Source organism: Lynx canadensis, chromosome A3 (genome assembly GCF_007474595.2).
Source record: "Lynx canadensis isolate LIC74 chromosome A3, mLynCan4.pri.v2, whole genome shotgun sequence".
NCBI classification, from domain to species: domain Eukaryota; kingdom Metazoa; phylum Chordata; class Mammalia; order Carnivora; family Felidae; genus Lynx; species Lynx canadensis.
This window is the reverse complement of record NC_044305.1, coordinates 73,945,786-73,970,991: the sequence shown is the minus strand read 5'-3', so window position 1 is coordinate 73,970,991 and position 25,206 is coordinate 73,945,786. Positions and strand designations below refer to the sequence as shown.

At 38.3% G+C, this 25,206-nt stretch overlaps 1 protein-coding gene and 1 non-coding gene across 3 annotated transcripts in view; one reads left to right on the top strand and one right to left on the bottom strand.

The window, feature by feature from the left end:
• EFEMP1 (EGF containing fibulin extracellular matrix protein 1) overlaps nt 1-25,206 on the top strand; it is a 60,501-nt gene that overhangs the window by 24,417 nt on the left and 10,878 nt on the right. For both annotated transcript variants that reach the window (XM_030310642.2, XM_032592645.1), the window contains 3 exons: nt 18,916-19,038; nt 23,043-23,162; nt 24,146-24,265. In XM_030310642.2, the coding sequence (XP_030166502.1) occupies nt 18,916-19,038; nt 23,043-23,162; nt 24,146-24,265 (363 nt within the window). The remainder of the gene's footprint in view (nt 1-18,915; nt 19,039-23,042; nt 23,163-24,145; nt 24,266-25,206) is intronic.
• Nucleotides 6,834-6,937, bottom strand: LOC115511418. The gene has a single exon (XR_003968060.1). It is a non-coding gene; the product is annotated as a U6 spliceosomal RNA (small nuclear RNA).

Below are 25,206 nucleotides of genomic sequence, written 5' to 3'. Positions count from 1 at the left end.
AGGCTAGCTGAAGAGGTAAAGTAAGGTCCGATTTTTAAAAAATTAGATGACACAAATAATTCAGCTTAACAATTCAGGTCAACAAAACATTAGTTGAGAGCCTCATTCCCCATGTAGTCAATGGTAAAAGCAGTGGTAGAGTCCAGAGGAGGAATTGGTTGCTGCAAACAGAGGCCATAACGGGCTTTTTGGAGGTAGTGGATGTAATCAGAGTCATGAAGGATGAACTGGATATAAATAATCCTGAGAAGAGAAGGGGCAGGCTTTGCTGGGTGGATGTCCTGTATACAGAATAATGGTGACAATATCATGTCACTGTTTGGGGTGAGGGAAAGGGGGGCTGTTGTGGGGGCTACAGGAAACAAGATAGGAAAAGTCACTGAATCATTGGAGGACAGTTTATATGAACCCTGAATTCTTGGTTAAGCCATTCAGATTTAGTAATGTCGTAACTAGTAAAAGATTTTGAGCAAAGAATGACATAATGAAAACACTGCCTCCAGACAGTTGTAGGATGAGGAGGAAAAATAAATATACACATATGGTTAAATACGTTAAATCATCTTAATAGGACTGGGATGGATCTGACTTCTTGTAAAGTGAGTGAGTTCCTCAAAAAAGAATTGCATTAATTTTCAAGCACTGTACATATAATAACAATGCTAATACGAAACACAAAAAGAGTTTGATCCACAAGGACTATTTTCAGATCACAGTAATTTGTTTAAAACTATTTCTAACAGACACATTCATTATTTTTGCATGTAAGTGATGACTCAAATCTTGAGTCAAAGATGACTCTAACTAAGTAGGGTAAATGGTTTATAATATTGTTTGGCAACATATTTATTCATAAGTATTACAAAGGTAAACATCAAATTGTAAATTAATAATATTTTGGTATAATTTCAGCTCTTACACCCCATGAAATAACCAGTTAGAAGCTAAACAAGCCCTTAAATGACCTCCTGAACAATCAGCCTTTCGACCTCATGTTCACATCCATTAAACTGTAGAATGTTCATTAGTCATAATATATGGCTGAAGGAATACAGAGTAAGTCTCTAACCATAAACTATGTCTGAACATAGACCTTTAATAGTAGTCTCCTATTTCTAATATGGTTAAGGCTGTGATGCTGTGAAATGCAATGAACATAACCGAAGCAGAGTCATGCTCTGATTATAACAAGGTTTTCGTAATTACAGGAAATTATGGCAAGAGGTAATTATCCATAGGCCCACTTTCCTCTATATGCCCCCTATCATCCATTTTGCATGTAAGCATGAACCAAGAAATAATCTGGTTATATACAGAGGAGAGCAAAAGTTCTCCTGGTATGTCTAGGGGAAATGCATTTCCTAGTTAAAAATTATCTTCATTAAAAATAAGAATTTAAATGGAATACAAAAAAAGAAGGGGCTGTTTGAGAGTGGGAGTAAGCCTGGACTGCTAAGCTAATAAAGCAAGAACTTAAGAACATAAGACTATATAGTTTACCTTATGAAATAATCCAAAGGAGTCTTAACTAGATTTAGATCTCCCTTCACTAAGTCGTGATAGTGTGTGGGTGTGTGTGTGCGCGCGCGCATGTGTGTGTTTAAGACCTACCCAACAGCTAGAACTTTGCAAAGGTAAAACACCTATTTTGTCTGTTTATTGATCTGTTTAAGCTTCCATTCTAAAACACTTCATAAGCAATAGTCACGCCTGTGCTTCTCCTTTACAAGAGTGGTGTCTTCTGGAGATTATGTATTAGTTGTCTAGATTTACTTTATTCTTTTACATTTGATTTGGGAATAATATGGGGAAAGAAAGTTTTAACATTTGCTTTCATAATTACAGTTTGGGAGATAGCACAAGACCACAGACTCACTATCCTATAACTGTAAGATGATTCAACAAGCTTGAGTTGAGTAACTATTGTGTGCAGAGCACACAATACAAAGATGCTGAGAATACAAAGATAAAAGCTTATATTGCCTGCCCACCCTCAAAAGTTCACCATCTATGAGGAAGTGGACAGCATTGACAACGTGGCATTTTGAGTCGCATTTTAAAGACTTCCCAGAGAAGGTGACATCAGGCTTCAGTCTAAGGAAGTTGTGGGCATTAGCCTTTAACAATTTGGAGAAAGAGAAGGGGGGAAAGGAGAAAGAATGTTCCATGCAGAGGGAAGAGCACTTGCTAAGGTCAGAAGTAAAAGACAAAAGAAGGGGACAGGTGTTCTGTATGATTCAGTGTGCAGCACATGACTGTAGGTAAGGATCAAATCATGAAGGGCCTTGCACGGCACATTAAAAAGTTTAGATTTCATCCTGAAGATGGTGGAAAAGGACATAGTGAGTTTTCCTCTGCACCAAGTGAAAGATGTCCTGTACAAATATGGGACTACTGCAAACCCAAAGGAAGTCTGCTTGCTTCGCTCACAGAGGAGATAAACACATCATTTACTTTTAAAACATTTCTGAATCCTAACTTTGTTGACTCAGATAATTTCATTGTAAGTAATCAGGACTGGTTCTAGTCTCCATTTATAACAGTGCTATAAGGGCAAATTAAGTATGCATTTCATTCTAAAAATAGCAGAGCTCAAATTTTTAATGAAATGCAATGCAATAGGGAAAATAGCTCAAGAAACAGCTAAAAACATCAGCATTAAATATCCACTCAGCAGTTAGTGCGTTGTTCCAGGCCATTATGATTTTATCCATCCAGAATATAACTGTAACTCGTAAAGGATTTTTACTACTTGGGATTTATTCCATCTTAAAGCTTGTACTAAAACTTATTGGAAGACTAATTTGAAAGTAAAATTTAACTCAGCCTTTGCAGAAGCTACAAGAAGTTCTATACATTCACCTTATTTGGCAGGGAATCCCTTAGTCTTGTAAAAGAAAAAAATAATGTCGTAACAATTGTATAAATACTATGGAAGCATTGAGTGTTATTGTGTTTTGCCACGTTGTAATATAACGGTGCTAGAATTTATGCATCAAATCCAATGGAAAGCTCAGTTGGTACCTTCAACAAATTGGGGCCATAAAATTTATATGGGCCACTGATGTGTACCTCGGGTTATCCAGCAGCTGGTTTCCTAATAAAGAATGCCAGCATTCGGTAGTCAGAGCACAACTTGTTTAGGACCCTGAACCAGACAAAGGGGCATGCTTTTACCCTTAAGAAGGCTCTGGTTAAGGAGGAGGTTGGGAGCAACTATTTAAGACCTCTCAAGGCAGTTGACTTTCTAGAGATAGCAAGTTTGCTGCTACTGTTCTTTCTTAACGAGGATACAGCTGTCCCAAAGTCAACTGGACAAGCTGCTTTCTGTAGTGATCTTACATTGACCCAAAGTAATCTGGGAAAAGAAGCATAAAGAAGGTGGGCACGAGCTGGACCTTGAAAAGAAATCTATCCTATTAAAGTACAGGGGCTGGGGAGAGGCTAATGGGGGGCAAAGTCAGACAGACAGTAACGTGTCTTACACATGGCGGTATGTAGCCTGGCTGATGATCATATAAGAATACATTGATAAGTTGGAATTTAAGGAAAAGACTTGTTTTTATATTAAACCACCTGTTATGTTGCAGTGAGGTGCAAGCTAATCATACAGGACCTTCTGCATTTTATCAACATCTACATGAGTAATGATGAGACTAGTTGCAGGTGTTGGAGTTCTGGGGGCCTGGACAGCAGCCCACCTTCACTGAGGAGATAAAGATGGCAGGGGCACCCTGCTGAGCTCCCAAATGGTGCACTGGAGGGTCACAGCGCTGGGCCAGGAAAACAGCCCTCCCAAACCATTGGTGAAGCAGCAGTGCCCAAGGCCTACAAACCAGGAAGAGATGTCCTAACACTAGTTTGGATTTGACAGCAGTCAGAGCTCTCAAGTTAAAAGAATAGTCTGTTGCGGCACCTGGTGTCTCAGTTGGTTAAGCATCAGCTCTTGATTTCGGCTTAGGTCATTATCTCACAGTTGTGGGTTTGAGCCCCTTGTCAGGCTCTGTGCTGACAGTGCAGAGACTACCTGGGATTCTCTCTCTCCCTCCCTCTCTCTCTGCTCCCCCCCTGCTCACGCGCTCTCTCTCTCTCTCTCTCTCTCTCAAAATAAATAAACTTAAAAAGAATGGTCTGACTGATCAGGGTGAAATTGAGAAAGGGCAAATACAAAATTGAATGTTTAAAGAGCAAGAAGGAGTCAGAGGTGGAAGATAGAGAAAGATAGTATAAGAAGATGACGGAAAGAAGTCAGCCTAGCCACCTGCCGGTTTGTCACACTATAACCATATGCACAGTGTTTTTCTTCAAGCTTGAAATTCTTTCATTTTTTTCCTGTTAATTTTCTCAGTTAAACCCTTGATATCGAAACAAGAGTCTGTCATATCCACATACATAATTTACCTACGACTATAATGAAAGCATTGGGAAGAGGTCATTTAGTGTTTGAAGGAAACCAAAATTAATCTTCCTAAAGACTATTTTTAATATGCCACAGTCTTACCATATTACTAGCATTGCATTTACAACAACAATAACAAATGGCTCAAAATCAAACTTTCCTGTATGATGTGATTGAATGGATGCTTCATCAACTGCAAATTATGCAGATCACCATTATGTTTTGTGGAGACTCCTCATGTGAAAAGTCAGATGTCAATGTTTTCATCTTAGAGTCTAACTCTGAGCCTTGTCCTTATGAATAAACAACCAGAAATACTTGTCCTGACTTTACATGCAGTTGTTTCCACTACACTTGAAAATATTCCCCATCTGTTCTTTGGTTCTGATTTGTAACTTCAGCACTGTCTTGAAAGATGATGACCATAATATCCTCTTCTTAGCCAATATAATAAAAATTGCTGCTGAAATTTACATTTTCATAGCTTTTTCATAGTTGGAACTTGTTCACACAAAAGTTCTTTCTCAGAGTAACATATAGGTTCTAATTAGAGCTCTAATTAAAGCTATGTTTGCTAAGTAGCCTTTATAAACATTAATACTCCATTGCTGTGAAGCAATTAACTGTCCTTTCGTATCACAAAATAATACTAGATTTCTTTTTGTTTTGCCATATCTCCTTTGTTTAAATGCAGTTTCCCCAATGAGAAAAACTTTAAGAAAGGCTGATTTTGCCTATTCTCATATCCATTTATCTGGACTATGCCAAAGGAAGGGAAGTCATTCAATGCTGTGGTCATTCTCCTGACTGGATTTCAGTCATGACAGACCACATTCAAAATAGGACACTGAGCAAGGAAACAAGGATAGGATATGTAATTATAGACAAGTGCATAGAAAATTATATTAAAAGCCCTGACTTTCTGCAGTTTTTTGCTTCCTTCCATCTGTAGACAACAGAGGTGCCAACCTGATATACACTGACTTATAGTCATCTCACAATGTTAAATACAATTTATTGAACACTTAGTGTCAACCAGGTACCATTTGCAGGAGAGGGGGTGTTATTTCAATTAGTACTCACAATACCATTATGAAATAGGTATTATTCCTCCTTGACAGATGTGGCAGTGAAACTTGGAAAGGTTAAATAACTTTCCCTGAATACACACCTAAAATGTGGTATTTCTTGAATTTGAACTGAGACCTACTCGATGCTAAGACCTGTGATCTTACCCACTCTTGTGTCTCAGTCATATTTCATATCATTCTGTCAGTGAGTTCCATAAGAAAAAAAATTTATTCTAGGGTTCTCAGACTTTCTAAAAAGATCAACAAGTCCTCCCATAAACTCTAATTCTTGGTATAATAAATTCTTGGTATAATTAGGTTAGAAAAAAGCTAGCACAAGCAACAAAAAAAAATCTCAAATATAATAACCTACGATTTAAAAATATTGTGCAGTGAGAAAATAGTATGATTGTTGTAACTCTGGAAGCCCTGAAACAGATCCCTGGCTGATAGGTCCTTATACCTATCTGGCAGCCTCACAATCATCCACATTAACCACATACATGCCTGAAGCCAAAGATTTTCATTTTGAGGTTTCCATAAACAAATTATTACATTTCTAGGGAAAAATAATTCCAGGCTAATTTCAAAATTAACAATATGAACTGTTCAATTTTTCCATTTTCTTCTAAAATGAAAACTTGGAATATGATAGACTCTACGGATGTGCTCCATGCAGTAACCATTTTGAGTATATATATATATATATATATATATATATATATAAAACAGATCTAAGAACACAGTCTTTCTTTTCTCTTCTGTGTTGATTCATGCCAAGAAATTCCCTTAAAGACTGACTTAGTTTGGCATCTACCTTTAACATATTGACTGTATAACTGGCAAAGGTCCATCTCCCTTTGTACTCTACAGACATAGAAACTGTGTATGGGGCGTGTTTCCCCATGAGATTTTTTTTCAGAGTTTATGCTGCCAAACAAGCATTAAGCAACTCTAAATTCCTGAAAGTATGTAACTTTACAGGTACACAGTAGTGCATTTAAACATGAAGGAGCACTTTCTGTTCATCCCACTCTGCTAACAGAGCCATTTAATCCTGAAAGATGAGTCCACTTTTAGATGCTCCTTTTATACTATAGATCAGAATCCACTGCTGAAAAATGAAAAAGAAGGGAAGAAGAAATAGAGACCTATGATCATGGTTCATCAAAAAGCAAGAGCATGTTATTCAGGTTTCCCAGGATCCAATATTTTAAATTAGAGAGGGCAGAAGAAAGAAGAGTTGGAAAATGAGTATTTTTTACAACAGTATTCAGGAATTCGGTAAAGTAGGCGTTACTTTTGGATTTTTAAAACTGAAAGAGATCTCCGCCTCTCAGAACAGATCTCTGTCTCTCAGATCTCAGAACATACAGTCCATGAATTTGCGTGTCATCCTTACGCAGGGACCATGCTAATCTTCTCTGTATTGTTCCAATTTTAGTATATGTGCTGCTGAAGCAAGCACAGAGAATACATAGTCCAAATATAATTTTGCCTCCGATGGAAATGTAAGGTAAAATGCTTCAAACTCATTTAAAAGCCCAAAGACTATTTAATATGCTAGCTTGAGAAGTCTTTAGGATTGAAACACTCACCGGGTCAGTGGTTATATTGAACAGTATTTTCTTTAGTTTCCTATTGCCTTTAGGTACTCCTTGAACTAATACTCAGGAGTTACTTGAATGCTGTTACCTCACAACACTGAACGTGTTTTAACACAGACAGGAGGGGATATCCCACATCCTGCGTATGTCAAACACAATTTATCAGCAACTTAAATTCAAATATGCATGATAATTCATGAATAACTTGGGGAAAATGGCAACTGTAGTATCAATTTGGAACAAAACCAAAAAGTCAAGTCTCACTTGGTTTAACAGTATATGAAAGATTTGGACACAAGCTGATAGTTGTTCAAATTTAACATTTTGATCACTGAATAATCTTATGCCTTAATATGATGAAGGTTGCAGAGCATTCCTTCCTGAAAAATAATTCATACAGGACAAAAAAATACTAAGTCTAGATTTTAACTCCTACATTGCTCAAGGAAGAGGAATAAAATAACCACTGAAGATGAGATCTTTCCTTGCTATACTTTATCATAGAGCAAGGTTTTCAGATGGTAGGGGATAAATTATGAAAGTATAGAAGTAAACATTACAACTCTACAGAGATATATGTACGTGCATCATGTGTCAAATGAGAGAACGCATAGACATTGAATTTTGTTGAATCCTCACAACTTTCTACATTAGGGTTCCTGCAGCATCTGTTTTTTGATTTTTTGATTAACATTTTCAAACTCAAAGTTGAATGTGTGATACAATGAACATTCAACACCTGCCATCAGATTCAGATTCAGAAATTGTTAACATTCTGCCATATTTTCATGCAGTGCCTTCACATCGTTTTTAAACACAGATGACCTGTCAAATCCCCACCACCACTGAGATCCACATTACATCATTTGCATATTTCCAGGGACGGGAACCTCATTATTTATTAATATATTAAAATGTCCAATGACCATAGTTTTTTTTTTTTTTCTTACCCTGAACTAAAATCTGCCTTCCTTGGGGCCCCAGGGTGGCTCAGTCAGTTAAGCGTCTGATTTGGGCTCAGGTTATGATCTCGTGTTCGTGGGTTCAAGCCCTGGATCAGGCTCTGTGCTGACAGCTCAGAGCCTGGAGCCTGCTTTGGATTCTGTGTCTCTCTCTCTGCCCTCCCCTGCTCTCTCTCTCTCTCTCTCTCTCTCTCAAAAATAAACATTTTTTTTAAAAATCTGCCTTCCTTGAATTTCTACCCTTGTGTTCTAGTTCTGCCTTTAGAAAGACATGGTCAAGATTTTTCCCTTCTTCTCTAAGTGGCCCTTCAAAACCCTAAAGTTCACTTTATAACAGACCATCTCAGATACAAATTCTATTTGTATTTTCTTCTCTTGTAAATTGAGTGCAGTGGGTAAAAAGATAAGGAGGTGTAAGGAAGGAAGGAGGGGCTATAGGCCTTCTTAAGGGCCCACAAGATTTCATATGTGATATTTTCATTTTCATTCAGTTTGACATAGTCTCAAATTTCAATTTTATCTTCTTTAAACCATGAGATCTTTGGAAGTGTGTGTCTTCTTTTCCAAAAGAAGGAGATTTTTCTGGTTTTGTTGTCATCAATGTTGTTTCTATCAGATTTGCATTGTAGTGAAGGAACAAAATCTGTATATTGTAATTTTTGAAATGTATTTAGACTTGCCTTAAGGCTAGCATATGATCATTTTCTTTTAACATTCTCTCAGTGCTTGAATAGATTATGTATTTTGTGTAGCCTTCTATGTATATCAAGTAGTTCAAAGTTTTTAATCGTGTTATTCATATTTTCTATTCATTTCTGAAAATGTATGTTTATTTGTTTAGTTACTAAGAGAAATATGTTAAAATCTCTTAGTGTAATTGTGTGTATTCATTTTCCCTTTAGTTTTACCTATTTTTGCTTTATCTATATGGAGGCTCTGTGATTAAATGCACTTCTATCCTGAATTTCTACATTTTCCTGGTAAACTAAAACTTTTTTCACTACATAGTATTATTTTTTATTGTCTAGTAATCTTTTTTTTCCTTAAAGTCAGCTTTGTCTGATATTGATATTGCAAAGCCAACTTTCTTTTGATTAGTGTTTGCATAGTATTTTTTCATCTTTTTTTCTTTAACTTGTGTCCTTATATTTAAATTGTTTCTCTTGGGGCATCTGGGTGGCTCAGTCTGTTGAACGTCTAACTCTTGATTTCACCTCTGGTCATGATCCCAGGGTTGTGGGATCGAACCCCACATCAGGCTCCAAGCTGGCGTGGAGCCAGCTTGAGATATTCTGTCTGTCTCTCTCTCCCTCTGCTCCTCTCCCCCACTCACTCTCTCTCTCCCTCTCTCTCAAATTAAAAACAAATTTTTTCTCTTAAAACAGAATTTTTAGGTTTTTTTCTTTGTAATGAACATGAGCATTTAATCTACTTATATTAATATAACAATTGCTTTGATTCGGTTTAAACTACCATTTTACTATTTGCCTTCTATTTGTCCTGCACATTTTAGTTTCCTTTTCTTTCTTTTCTTGCCTTCTCATTTTGTATTATGGCATTTCTCCCCGAATTAGATTTGTAGTTTTATGCTATTTTACTGTTCCTTTAGTGTTTTCCCTAGGGATTACTTTGATATGCATCCTTGATTTATCAAAGTCTAAAATAAATTAGTAGTTTTACTTCTTCCCAGACAATGCAAGGACCTTCAAATACTTAAACTCTATTTACCTTCCTGCCAACGTATTATTCTCATGTATTTTAATTATAAATACTTTATAAATCCCAAATATGTTATAAACCCCAAATATTTTATAAATCCCCAAAGACCTTCCTATTATTGTAACAAATACAGTCAGTATTCATTTAGATTTACTCACATATTTATCCTTTCATTGCTTTTCATTGTTCTGGAATTTTGAATCAAAAAGAGAAAGGAATTTAGTGCAAATTTGGTGAGTTCCACCCCTCCTTCATCCTACCTCTTTGCTTCATTTGGAATTCAGAAAAACATAAGGGCCCTGAGGCATATGGGGAAACATTGTGCAGAAACATCCTAAGTAAGATGTAATGAAATGGGTAGGAAAATATACACAAGAAGGTAACATGCTCTGAAGGCAAGAAGCACAAAGATGTGCTTTATTTAAAAAGCCTTAAGCAGTTAATGATTTGGAGAAGTATTGCCAAATTACACTCAGCAAATTTAGTAGTATGCCCCAATTTAGTGGGCACAAAAGCTGTTTATTGTTGAATGAACAACAAGTATAATGTAATTGGTTTCATACAATTAGGAGGTCACCAAGCCATGCTTGTTATAATTGGCATTGCCATAGCCAGGGGCTTGTGTGACCTCAAGCGATGATTGGCCTGAAGGAGTAAGCCAAGAATGTGTGTGCTTTGGGCTAGGAAGACTGACTAATCTGGCTGCAAGGCTCAAGGAGGGGGCCAGGAATCAAGTCACAGTGCTTAGGCAGGGCATGGTGGATTCAGCTGAATGTAGTCAGTCTCCATTCAGTTCATCACTCTCCAGGGGTTTGATCTGGAGCCGGGGATGGAAGGTGGTTGGGAGGAGGGAGGTAAAATGGTAGGGCACCAGGAAACCACAATTGAAATGTCAGTTCAAAGGCATCCCATAATAAGATGGGATCATAATGCTTCTGAAAGCCATCCAGTTTGAAGCTGGTCCCCAGCTTGTATGGAACTTTCACACAGACTGTCTTTAATTCCTGGTACTGAACCACCCTAAAGCAAAGATTAATGGTGCCACTTCTTTCAAAATACAGTTTTACCTACACAAGGTTGTGGGTTGATGACTGGTTGTAATATCAATCCAAATACCAGGGTCATCTTTTCCCAAACATATTTTTAATAGGTAATTAAGTTTAAGAAGTAAAAAAAAGGGAGTTTACCTGAGAAATGTCATATTCACAGAGGTGTGAGAGAACACTCTTGACGACTAGCAATCATTTATCAAGTAGAAATGTTTTTCCTTAAGATTCCGAAAGCAGTAAGTTTCACTTTGCAAGTGTGCAAAAAGAGCAGAAAAATAATTAAGGACTCCATTTCTTTGCTTGCTCTGTTTTGGCCTTGTGAGCAATTGGTTCCTTTGGTCTGTGTGTAGTACAGGTGAGTCACGAGTTGAACTGGTCATGTGTACCACTTGGTTTTCTCCCCCATGTTCATGAACTGTGTGTCTAACCTCATCTCATCTGATCATCTTGCAAATGAGCACCACTAGCCACAGAGGAAACTGCTTGAGAAAGGGTCCATTTGTAGTGAAAATCAATCATCGTTGCTGGAAAAGCAACTCCAAGTCCATGTAGCATGGTTTTTCCATATGAGAACAGCATATTTCAAGGTTCTGATAGAACACAGGGCAATGACAAGGACTTCCAGGACACTAGATTCACCACCCTCTAAAACAAAGAAATGAACTATCAGTGAGGCTGATGTTTGTTGATTTTGGTGATATTTTTGTTTATCATTTAAAGCACACCAATTATTAACAATCTGTTTTGCCAGAACAGATAAGAATCTAGAACTATAAATCTACTGCTGGCCATAGATGAAGACAGTTCTCTTTTGTTACTTAATATCAGTATTTATTTTCTCCACTAGAACTGCTTAGCTTGGGCGAATTCTAGCTGATAATTTCAGAAGGGTGAAAAGCTAACTAGAACTGGGCATTTAGCCCAGATAAATCTGATTCCAGTACTATGAAAGAAGCAGCAAGGGAAATAGAAAGTCTTTGACAAAAATTGTTGATAATTGGCTAAGGACTGGGGAGGGAAACAGAAGACTTGGAGAGCTATGAATGTTATTCTAATAGAGAAGAAAGACACAAGGGAGGAATCAAGGTACTACAGATTAACAACCATCTCTTTAATTCTAAGAAAAATTGAATATATATACATATATAAAACTACAATTAAAGGTCTGCTATCCAAAACTCAGGAAATGAATCTTTCTGAAGACCAAAACTGCAGGGGCAAAATGGAAATCTAGCATTTCAGTTTCTACTCTGTGTGACCTTGGGCAGGTCACCTCACGAATCTACATTTCAGTGACGTCCTCCTGCCTCATCCATAAGTTGTGCATGATGTGACCACTTATTCCATAGAGCTGTTATCAGGATTAAATCTGAGGCTTGCAGATCCAAATTTCTAATCAAATAATAGATGTTTAAATATTGCTAAGTATTTGTCTATTTTTGTACCAATTCATGTTAGAATTTTAACAAGTTTGTATATGAAGTTATATAACATGTCACACACCACTTTGTTAATCAAAATTTAAGCAATATGGTTTAATGTCTTGATTACTCAGCTTATCATTATTAAGAGCCATGAATGAATGAGGCAGTAGTAAAACAGCACTGCTCTCAGCACTTATTCAGATGGTTCCTGCTTTCCAGGATTATACTGAAAAATAAGATGAAAACCCAGAATAACAGTAAGATCCTTACACAATGAGTCCCTTTTATTTAAAAAGTTCTAGGGGCACTTGGGTGGCTTAGTTGGTTAAATGTCCTACTTTTGATTTCCAGTCAGGTGATGATCTAACAGTTCATGAGATCAAACCCCATGCCCCTACCCTCTCAAAATAAATAAATAAACATTAAAAGAAAAAGTTTTATACAGTAAATAGAAACAGTTCTGGGAAACAATTTATTGTCCTGTCACTAGAAAGGATTAGGACCAATCATTCTGAGCAGATGGGTATCTATTTAAACTGTTAAGAATGTGAAAGAAAGGGAAGGGAAAGGGAAAGGGAAAGGGAAAGGGAAAGGGAAAGGGAAAGGGAAAAGGGAAAGGGCACGGAAGTCAACCTAACCGTCCCCTCCCCTACCGCCCCTCCCCTCCCCTCCCCTCTCCCCCCTCCCCCCTCTCCCTCCCTCCCGCCCCTCCCCTCCCTCCCTCCCTTCCCTCCTCCCTCCCCTCCTCCCTCCTCCCCCTCCCCCCCCTCCCTCCCCCCTCCCCTTCGGTTCCTCTCTCCTTTCAGCATGAAAGAAGGAAGGAAGAGGAAGAGGCTAGGAGTAAAGTAGCTCCTTCTTATAGCAAACATGAATCCTTGACCTTTTTTTCCTACTTTACTCCATTTATGAGATTAAATTAGTATGGTTGTAGAAGATACAATAAGATTTTAAATCCACGCAGATGAAGAAATAGCAGCAACTTGAATTTAACCACTGCCTTTTCTTTTACCACAGGAGTTCAAAGGACAGCACCATCAAGTAATATTTACAAAGCATGCACAGTGCTCCCCACAGAACTAGTAAAGATATGGCCATTTTACCCTAAGTGTTTACAGTCTGGAAAACAAAAAGATATATTTTGAAGATTCTGAACTTCAAAAAATCTATGCATCATTAAGGATGGGCAGTCTATTTTACAGATGGAGAAACAGAGAAAAAGAATTGATGCTGTGGTCCTAGATCACCTAGGCAGTGACAGATGCAAAATCATTTCAGTTCCCTTCCTCCTATTTCAGTGTGTTCTCAACCTTGGTCAGTGGTGGCTATTTCCAAAGTAATTCTGATTTACTCCTTAAATCTAAAGCAACAGTGTCTAAATGGTAATCTAAAGCATTTAAGCTACAGAAAACATGTTTGCCCATGAAAACACACTGAATGTCCATGTCGTGGTAAGTTATCAAATTATGAAAAGAACATTGCAGAGATTAAAATGTTGCATAAGAGAGAGAAAGCAGCATGAGTCAGGGGTTTGGGAAATATGAGTCAGAATGACAGGAAGGAGCCAAAAACATAGAGAATGAAGGCCTAAGCAGGGACTTAATGGACACCACAGAGATGTGGACACAGTTGCCTCCATTAACTTTTGAGAGGAAACCAAATATGCAGTTCCATAGACTGGGGGTCAGTGTGATAAAGAGGCTAGAAGTGAGAGCCGAGCAAAGATCAGACTGCATTATTTGAAGCAATGATGGTGCCAAAGTCAGCAAGAAAGGGCCCTACAACAGTATAAATCACTAGGAGGGAGAGTGTGGGCACATTTTTGAAAAATGAGGGAATCACCAAATACTGCCATTAGCTATTCTTAATGCATTAGAACGATGAAATGTGAGTTGATTTACGTGTTGTGATATTTTAGGAAGCACACTCTATTATTTTGTTCTTTGGCTATGTTTACATTAGGCTGTGTCTACATAGTTTAGTGCAGTTCCCTGTGGTGTTCAATTCAAATTCCAATCCCACCTTTCAGGCCCTGAATTTTTGCTTATGACTTGAGCCACCATGTTCTGAGCACCTTCAAGCAGGCACTGCACCAGGCTCCTCACACCGCCCCTCCAGCCGTGCTGACTCCAGCTGTCTGCCACTCTTCTCATGCAAACCTCTTTGTTTCATGGCATGTTTTCTAATGTGACCTGCCTCCTGCCTAGAAGTAGCCTCCTCACCTTCTTCAAAATGAAGCTCAAAACTTACCTAGCCTGGCAAACCTTCCACAGTTGCCCACCTCTGATGCTGCCTTATTCCTCCTAGTTTCCGCCCTTCTCGACGCCATTGCTTTACTTCAGTTTCCGTTTGCTGACATCTTGCTGCTTTTGCTGTTTCTCACATCTTGCCTGTTACCCTTCCACGTAAATGATTAATTCAATGAGATAAAACACTGATCCTACTTTCCTTACACTCTAGGTATCAGTTCCCATCAAACAATTATCATTCGCTCATCCATTTATTGAACAAACATTTACTGAAAACCCACTATGTTTCATGCACTCTGCTAGGAGCTAGGAATATGGGGGGTGGGGGTTGGGAAGTGGGGCGCCTGGGTGGCTCAGTCAGTTAAGCATCTGACTTTTGGTTTCAGCTCAGGTCATGATCTCACGGTTTGTGAAATGGAGCCCTACATCGGGCTCTGCACTGACAGGAACCTGCTTGGGATTCTCTCTTTCCCAGTCTCTTTACTCCTCTCCCTGCTCACTCTCTCTCTTTCAAAAAAAAAAAAAAAGGAATACAGAAAAAAGTAAGATGTAGACCCCATCCACAAAGAGCTTGGGTCCAGGGCCCAGGGAATGTATTAAGTAATAACTGCTTAAGAACCAAGTAAGCTAGTTGAAAAGCAAAACAAAATTTCCTCTCCCCCAAGTACTTTTTCATAAATTACCAGGAAAATCATAGCTGACCTGAGTTGCTTCCCATATGAATAAAGCAGTGCTTTTGCCACTAGAGATATTCTCACCACAGAGACCTTTCATGAACAAAAAAGCCTGGGAAACCAGGTCTTCTGGTGCACCTGCATGAGGATAGATGTTCTGCTCCAACTCTCTGACATAGATGTGTGTTTTAGTGACTTTCCTATTACATTAACTTTCTGATATTTAAGAAATATAGAAATGCACACAAGTCGAAAAAAGCATAGGGGTGCCTGGCTGGCTTAATCAGTGGAGCATGTGACTCTTGATCTCGGGATTGTGTGTTTGAGCTCCACATTGGGTGTAGAGATTACTTTAAAATAAGATCTTTAAAAAAACAAGAGTAAAAGTTTAACAATTTATAACGATTCTTATATGACTTTCTCATATGACGTATGCTTTGTGAATAAGTAATGACAGGGTTTTAATTTTTTTTATGGTTTTATTTATTCTTTTGAGAGACAGGGAGAAACAGAGCATGAGCAGAGGAGGGGCAGAGAGAAAGGGAGACACAGAATCCAAAGCAGGCTCCAGGCTCTGAGCTGTCGGCACAGAGCCCAATGTGGGGCTCAAACTCACGGACCGTGAGATCATGACCTGAGCCAAAGTTGGACGCTTAACTGACTGAGCCACCCAGGTGCTCCAACAACAGGGTCTTAAAGTACAACTTTTAAAATCATAAAATTGTGTTATTTAAATAAACTAATGAAAAAAAAATTTTTATAAACTAATGAATTGATAGTATAATCAAAGATAGTTCAAAAAAATCCGGTCCATGTGTCCTTTAGCATTAGATAAAGTGCTAAGAGCAAAGGAGAGGATAAATATTCTCAGCTTGAGTTGGAGAAGCCATAAAAAAAAATGTAGTCAGTTCATTTCCTAGCAGATCCAGCTCTAAGTATGTGATGAAGCAAACAATCAACTCCTTTGGAATAATGTCTTAAAGGTGATTTGATGCAATTGTGTTTTATTGAATTTCAAGAAGTTTCCCATCTGAAAGAATTAAAAATTAAAGTGAGTCCAAGTATGTACAAAGTATGTTAAAAGTATCACAAGTCAGTGAGTAGGTGCAGTGAGTCCTATGGAAGTTTTGGTTGTTTGTTTGACAGAGAAAGGATAGAATATAGTGGCAGTGGAATTTTTTTTTACTATTAAATTATTTTAACTCACTTAATATTTTTATTCAATAATCTTTCTCGGAAAGTAAATGGACCTGGTTCTTAAGATGGAGTAGGTCCAGGTGGCACAATGTTTATGTTTAAAACCTATTTAATGATATATTAAGGCCACTGGAAATATTAGCCTATTTATCAAAGAGCCTTAGAACTGAACGCAAGTAGGAAGGAAATTGTAGGACATGGGGAATGTGATGGGGTGGAGGCGGTTTGCAGAGAGGTCTCAGAAAGAAAAGCCGCCCTCACTGGCGAGGCCTCCCTTAGAAAATGCAGCAGCCAGCCCCAGTCCTTGATCTTCTGCCAGCGTGTACTGAGGGAACTTGCCACATCTGAATCTCACATTTCTGTATCTCTCAGGGCTGTTATCACTGCAAATGCTGGCAAATGTTCTTGACATAAAACAATAGGAATTCTGCTGTCATTTCTGCATTAGCGAGTCATAAAGCTCTGAAAGAAACCCCAGTAGAAATGTTTTCATCAAGTGCATAAGAGAAAATAATAGAAGACACAAAAAAAAGAGCAGATAATTTCAAAGCAAGATCGTGGCATCTCTGCATAGGACCTTAGAAGGACAGAGTTACAATCACTGATGTGAAAATGATGGTGATGATGATGATGATGATGGATTTCAAAACAAAAATTTAAAAAACGTAACAAAAAGTCACCAAAATTTTAAAACCAGGTTCAAAGAATTATGTGAAGTAGATGCTTTTATAGGGTATTATCCAATAAACAGACATACATCCCCCAAGTATTTTCATCTCCCCTCCCTCTTCCTTTTGGAAAGAATCTCTTTTATCATTCAAAGCCGACATCTGAGGACAAGTCTCTTCTAACCGGAACCTCCTACATTATTACATTAGTAGCGTAAGTGCAGCAGTTCTCCCTGGAAACAGACTTGAAAGGCAACATACCAGGAGCCACTCTCTGAGCTTCTTTAAAGGAAGTCAGGAATTGAGGAATACATTCTCATTGCAGATGGCTCATTTTTTGTATTGAATTTTAGCCCACTATTTGCTCCAAAGCACCACCCTGGGTTTGCCACAGTGATGATCAAAGGCTCCCTAAGCCTGTCTCAGTTTTTATGCAAAATTTGTCATCTAGGAATTCCAAGTTGTACAATTTTTTTTTTTAATTTAAAGATTTCTTTAATGTTTATTCATTTTTGAGAGAGAGAGAGAGTGAGACACAGAACCTGAGTGAAGCAGGTTTCAGGCTCTGAACTGTCAGCACAGAGCCCAACGTGGGGCTCAAACTCACGAACCATGAGATCATGACATGAACCCAAGTCAGATGCTTAACTGACTGAGCCACCCAGGTGCCCTGAGTTGTACAATAGTTTTTAACAAAGCTTAGACTGTTCAGTTGTTGAGGAATGCCAAAATCACATAATCCTTTCATCTTCTGAACTCATCTATTTAACTTCATAATGTAAGAGAGTTAATTAAATGAGAAGGTAAAAAACGAAACAAAACAATGCGAAGGTAATGTTGAAAAGACAAAATTAAACTTCACTTATAAATTACTGTAATATGAGTGCACACACACACAAATTCACATCACACTTTGACCCCAGAGGAATCCATTATAACAGATTCATTATATTATGACTGAGCATTTTTTACTTTTCTAGAACTAGAAAATGTGCCCTAATCCTTAGGGCACACTTAGTAAATTATACAACTGCTTTGGGGAAATATCTGTTTTTTAACTGAAATTTAATGCTTTGGGAAAATATGTATTTTAAACTACACCAGTCTATCTCCCCTAGACAAATATGATCTAGTTGAATCCTTTGCATTTTGAAATTTGCAAGGAAAGGCAACAGGAAATGCATAGTATTAAATTTGATTTATACCTGGTTATTGGACAGATTTTTAGAGATTTGACAACATAATGATCTCAAATGCAATATATTGGATGGAAAAGGCAAGTATTATACAATTTATTTACACTTTAAAACACAAAACAATATTGTGTGTTCTAATGGATGTAGATCTATGTAATACATGTAAAAAAAAACATCTCAGGGAAGGGTTCACACCTACCAGGATAGTGGCAGGTGGGTGAGTAAAGAGATGAGAATACAGTAAGGCTTTAGCTATATCTCAAATGGTTCATTTCTGAAAATAAAGTGAGCCAAGGCAAGTACAGCTAAATGTTAGCGTGTGTTAAATCTGAGAGGTACACACTGGCATCTACAAAATTGTTATCTGAACACTTGAAATCATTTATAATTTTAAACATTCCCAATATAATAATATTACAGAGTATTATCTTAAGAATAGGGCAAAAACTTTATTTCCTTAAAAGAAACTATGATGGCATTTCAGCATAGGGCATATAGTCAATGGTATTATAATAGCATTGTATGGTGACAGATGATAGCTACACTTACGGTGAGTATAACATAATGTGTGGGGTTGTTGAATCACTATGTTGTATTCCTGAAACTCGTGTAACTCATTTGTCAACCATACTTCAGTTTTTTTTAAATGGGGGAGATAGCAACATCTGCCCAAGCAACTCAAACTCTGTGCTACCTTTTAACAGACATAGACGAGTGCACTGCGGGGACTCACAACTGTAGAGCTGACCAAGTGTGCATCAATTTACGAGGCTCCTTCGCCTGTCAGTGCCCCCCGGGGTACCAGAAGCGGGGAGAGCAGTGTGTAGGTAAGTACAGCAGAACAATAAGCAAAATCCTGTCCTAATCCTCTTACTTGCTTAAACCTCAGTCATTCAAAACAAAGCACTCATATTTATTTGGAGAATGAAGGCTAACAACTGCTTATTCTTTCATTAACTACTGATCCGTTTTCCACATTAATGAGAAAGAGCTAACCTAAAGGGTGAGCGTATTCTGGGTATAAAGTGTTGGTTACATGGTAGACTAAGCAAAAGCATAAATTTGGCATATGGATGGGACCACAAAAGCAACCAAGGAGATCATTTTAAATTAGCTGTTTGGGGGCCATAGCACTAAAACACTGATGATATGAACCTTATTCACTAGTTCATAAAATAGCATAGCTTATAGGGCAAATGGTGAGGTTCAAATCCCAGCTGTACCCCCAACTCACTTTGAGGCTCTTCACAAGTGACTTACATAGGCTGTGTGTTAACTTTTTTCCTTTGTGGTATGGAGATAATACTAGCCCCTACCTCAGGAGCTCACATGTGGGAGTGCTTAGAACAGCGCCTGGTCCTGGGTGGAATAGCTGTGTACTATCATTATGTGATGAGTTAACAGACATGTACTAAACATTCTTTATGTTGCAAGTGGGTGTAGTGCTGGGAACGCAAAGCCAAGTATAGCATGTGCCTCTACTTGAGAGCTCTACTTGAGCTACCTGAGGGCAGGGGCCAGATCTGGTTTGTGTCATTGCTGTCTCCCCAGTCTCTGAAGAGTGCCTGCCAAGTAGATGCTCTGTGCATTTTTTTTTTTTGAATGACTGTAAGAATATAGTATGAGGAGGCTGACTGGAAAATAAGAAGTAAACAGTAAAAAGTAAATGTGTTCTGGGATCAGTCATGAGGTCCAGCACCAGGAATAAAACTTTCTAAATTGACTCCCTGTGTCAATTGCATTCATATGATATTGACATTGATTTACATACCGCTTTTACCATACATCAGTGGAGAGTACTTCTTTTCTCTTAGTAACAGAGGATAAGAATGTGGGGACAGGGAGCTAGCATCAATTTTCGCCTGAGAATGCTGGCTGTTGACATCAGGATGTCAACACTGAGCTCCTCATGGGCCCTGGCCCAGTTCTGCCTGCCATGGGGTTGTGCCCAGGTGCTGGGATTGGTGCCCAGCCTCTGAGAAAGGCCCAGAATTTGTGGGACTGAAGCTGTGATTTAGGAAAAGACTGTGTGGAAAACTCCACAGGCACCAAAGTTTTGCCCACTGGATTAGTCAGGAGAATAAACACCTTAGGGTATAAAAGGTATAGAAAAAGAACTAACTCAACCTACTACGGGAACAATTAAAAATAAAATGTATTCTTATAGCCCTATATGATATGGCAGGAAGAAACATTCTTAAATTCAGATCTAATCATGGGGCTGCCCTGGTGTTCCCCTCACCCACAGAACCAACTCTACATTCGTCAACAGAACATATAAGATCTTCTTCCATCAGATCCTCTGTGGTATCAATACCTCCCCTCCCCCACAAAATATTACACTTCAGTCCTGTCCACTAGTTATAGTTCCGCACATACATCACACAATGTCACACCTTAGTGTCTGTACATAAGCTCTTTCAGCACCAGGAACACGCACCCCTGGCAAACTCCTATTCAATTTCCAAATCCCAGCTCAGGGTTACTTCTTCTGAGAAGTCTTCCATGATTTACCCAGATATGATTAGTTACTCCCTCCTCTTTGTCAGTACTTCTCAAACTTTGATGGATCTTTTTTTTTAAAGTTTATTTATTTTTGAAAGAGAGACAGTGTGAGCGGGGGTGGGAGGGTGGGGGCAGGCAGAGAGAGAGAGGGAGACACAGAACTGGAAGCAGGCCCCAGGTTCCACGCTGTCAGCACAGAACCTGACGCGGGGCTCAAACCCATGAACTGTGAGATCATGACCTCTGAGCCAAAGTAGGAGGCTTAACTACTGAACCACCCAGGTGCCCCTTGATGGATCTTTTTTTTTGTAAATTTCTAGTCTGTTACAGATCAATACTACTGTAAAATACAATAAAAATGTTGTGGCAATACCAAATTGCTATTCCTAAATACATATTCTGAATTTCTGTACTTATTTGTCGTGGACTGGTCCAAATAGTCCATGGATCAGCAGTGGTCAGCAGGCCACACCTTGAGTAGAGTGGTGCTCTCTCTGTACCTTGTGTAGCTTTCTTATTGTTGATCTTATCATTCCATGCAGTAATATGTTTTCATGCCTTTCTTCCATGCTAGACAAGGTACAATGTACATGTATTTATCATCATTAAAAACCAGCAGTGCCAAACACAGCACTTGCAAATAACAGTGATTCAGTAGATGCTTACTGGTTGAGAAGACATACATCAAGTATTACTGAGGGCTGACTATATACCACATACTGTTCTAAGTGCTGGGCCATCATGGTGAACAAACACAGTTTACAGAATCACGGCCCTCATGGAGCTATTAGAAGATACCATTTATAGAAACTAACTGTCAGTACTGGCACCTGGCTATAATACTGGGTACTAGGAAGAACCATGCTAAAATTGCTCTTAATTAGTATGAAGTCTACACTCATTCAACTAATGTTTATCGAGCACCTACTATGCCAGACCCTGTTCCAGGTATTAAGCACACAGCAGTGAACAGACAAAAAATACTTTACCTTTGCCTCAAAAGGATACAGGTCTTATTTGCCATGCATTATAGTGAGGGAGACAGACAAGAGGCAAATAAACACATAACACAATCCCAAGGAGTATCAATGGCTACAAAGAAATATAAAGTAGGAAAAGGGAACAGATGGGGCAGAAGAAGCTATTTTATATGAATGGGCAGAGATGGCCTCCCTGAAGTGACATTTGAGCAAACACCTCAATAAATGAGGTAGAAAGCCATGTCAATATCATTACCTTTTATTTCAATATTCAAGTGAAATCAAATCTATTTTGCAGCTTATTAATAATAGCTGCCATTTATTTTTACCCATTTTGTGCAAGAAAGTTTGCCTACATAATTTCATGTTATCCTCCCAACAAGTCGACCATATTGTAGTATTATCACTTACAGAGGAGGAAATGGAAGCTTTGAGAGGTTAAGACCATGCTAGTAATTGCCAGAACAAAGATTCCAATTCAGGTTATCCTGAGGCCACTTGAGCATACTGCCTTCCACAGTTTTAGGTAGAAGGGTTCAGCATTATTGTTTTGTTTTTGTTTTTTATCAGAAGTTAGTGTCACTACATAGTCTTACATATTACGTGCATAATTGTTATTTTAAATCACACACTCCATGTTAGAATTGTCACAAAGCGTAGAGTTAATGAAATTTTATTATGCTTCTAAGATGTTAATCCTACTCTGCAAGTTCTCAGCTGAGCATTTTATAGTTGGAAATATTTATCTGAGAACACAGCCTGGAACACTTCATCAGTGTGTCAGAGGTCACTCTCAAGAGGTAATTTGTGTAGCGTCCTATTCCTTCCATGGCATTCTTTCATTTGATTCTCACAGAAACTTCATAAGATACACATAGCAAGTATTACTATCCACATTTTACAAAAGAAAAAAACCGAGATACCAGACGTTTATGTGACTTTGCCAATGTAACCAGCTGAGCAGCAGACCACACCTCCTGTCGCTTAGATTATGCTACATCGCTCGATTCTTCTGCAGTTTTTTACTTTTACCGTTACAAATAATTTTTTAGATCCCCAAACTAACACTCATATATATGTGAAATAGTCATAATTACTCTTCTGTCTTTAAATCTCAACCCACTCAACCAGCTTTATGAAGTCTTTGTTTCTAACATCTCACTCAGCTGCAGAATGCAGAGTATATTTAAAACACAAACACTAATTTAAAAAGATAGGGACAATTATTTTAAGGGAGATTTTCTCCAGCTAGGTTTCCTAGATAATGTCCTGCTGAGAACTTAAGAGCTAACAACTATGGATAGTTAATAATTTGGTTCTCTTTGTGTGTGTGCCTGATAACCCAGACATAGATGAATGCACCATCCCTCCATATTGCCACCAAAGATGCGTGAACACACCAGGATCATTTTATTGCCAGTGCAGTCCTGGGTTTCAGTTGGCCGCAAACAACTATACCTGTGTAGGTAAGCTTTTGGGGCGCTGCCATACTGACTGATTTCTATCTTCAAAAAAAGGAAACGTCATACCATGTTGTTCTATTTCCAGTTTTTCTGTGTTCTTGAGTGAACTGATTTCCATCATCTTCCCTGCACAAAGCTGAAAAGACAGTAACCAATTTGTCTCTTAAAACACATCAAGATGTGAATGGAAACTTTGTTAATGTTGGTTTTTAGTTGTCCTCTGTGGGTTTATCAAAAATATAAAAAACTACAGATCAACTGATATACGCACACCAATTAGTCAGCAGTGTGTGATATAAATGCTGAAGGTGCCAAAGGGTTACTGCAAGTTCAAGTACATAAACTTTCCACTGAAAGTGCATCTGATTTTTACATGCTTCTTCTCCCCTTTCAGAATGCAGTGTCATGGCACAAATTTTAAGATTGGCATGACATGGAAAGAATCTAGTGCAGGAAAAATGCCTTTTCACAACATTTTCAGTGCCTTGGAGCATTGCAAAACTCTGTATGGGTCTCAACAGCTTATGCTATAATTGTAATGGAATTTAACAGAACCCATTTAAAAAGTAATAAATAGCACAGATAAATCTTCACCACAGCATGCTGAGAGACTGTATCAGTACAAATGTCTTATATCAATTATTTATAGACTTGGCACTTTGCATTTGAACAACAATAAAAGAAAATAGATGCTGGAATGTATATTTATTAGAATCATTAAATTCTTTTGGAAAGACTCATCAAACACAAAACTAACTGTCATCCCCAGAAAGAAATATTCTGGTATTTCTAAAAGAAGTGTATGGCAGATGTTTGAAGTTATTCCAACAAATATGAAACCTGAATGGATGTTCTCCAGTGAGCTTCTGCAGGGCAAAGAATCCAACTAGGGAATTATTCACTTATTGTTAGATGACATAGGTACAAAAGAGCAAGGATATGGTTGAAGACATAGATATATGAGTGTATATAACTTTTCCTTTCAGATATAAACGAATGTGATGCCAGCAATCAATGTGCTCAGCAATGCTACAACATTCTTGGTTCATTCATCTGTCAGTGCAATCAAGGATACGAACTAAGCAGTGACAGGCTCAACTGTGAAGGTGAAATATTTTCCAAATAATTTGCAATAACAGTTCAATCCCTATATTTTCTGCTGCTTTATCCAATTATGTACCTGTTTATGAAAACAAATTTTTATCCATGGGAATTCTATTCTTTAATTAAGTTCTGTGATAACATTGGCTTTTTAGTTTGTCACCAAGAGAAAGGAGAAGGGACAAAATAACTGAAATATTAGATACAGACTGGGTCTAATAATTAGAAGGGGTGTTCTGGTGTCTCGCTTCTCAAAGTGATCTGATGGCCAGCAGCATTGACACTTCCTTTTCTCTACTTGCAAGAAATAGAGATCTCAGGCCCCAGACCAGACCTAGTGAGTTAGAGGCTGCATTTAACAAGAATCCCAGATGACTGGTACACACACTTAAGTCTGAGGAGAAATGATCACATTCAGAAACATTATAATATAAACCAAGAGACCTGTCCTGTAGTCTTATTCCTGCCACTGTTTGACTTGGGCACACATTTCTTAAGTTGCCTGGGCTTCGCTTTCCACATGAGTAAAAAGAGGGCCATTTAATTGGAAGGATGACCTTCAGAGTCCATTGCCCATGAGTGTTCCACTGTGCAATTCAAAAGGCTAAGACATCCTGAGGGGAATGCCATTGACACTTGATGTCTTTGACTTCCTTCCAGCTTTACTTGGGGCCACAGAGGTCATACCCCACCTGGAGAGGTTTCACATCATGCCACTATGCTCAAAACCAAAAGGGCCTGGCTCTGGACAGCTGCTTCTGCCCTTCTGAGCAAACTACAAAGACATCACCATTGGGAAATACAAAGCAGTCTTCACTTGAATTCCCAATTCATTCATTCAGTCTGTTCAGTCAGTATTGTGAGGTCTGAGATTTGCCAAACTCTCAGCAATAATTGAATAAAACTGATGTGTGGCAAAGTTCTAGGGGAAATGAGCTGATATTGT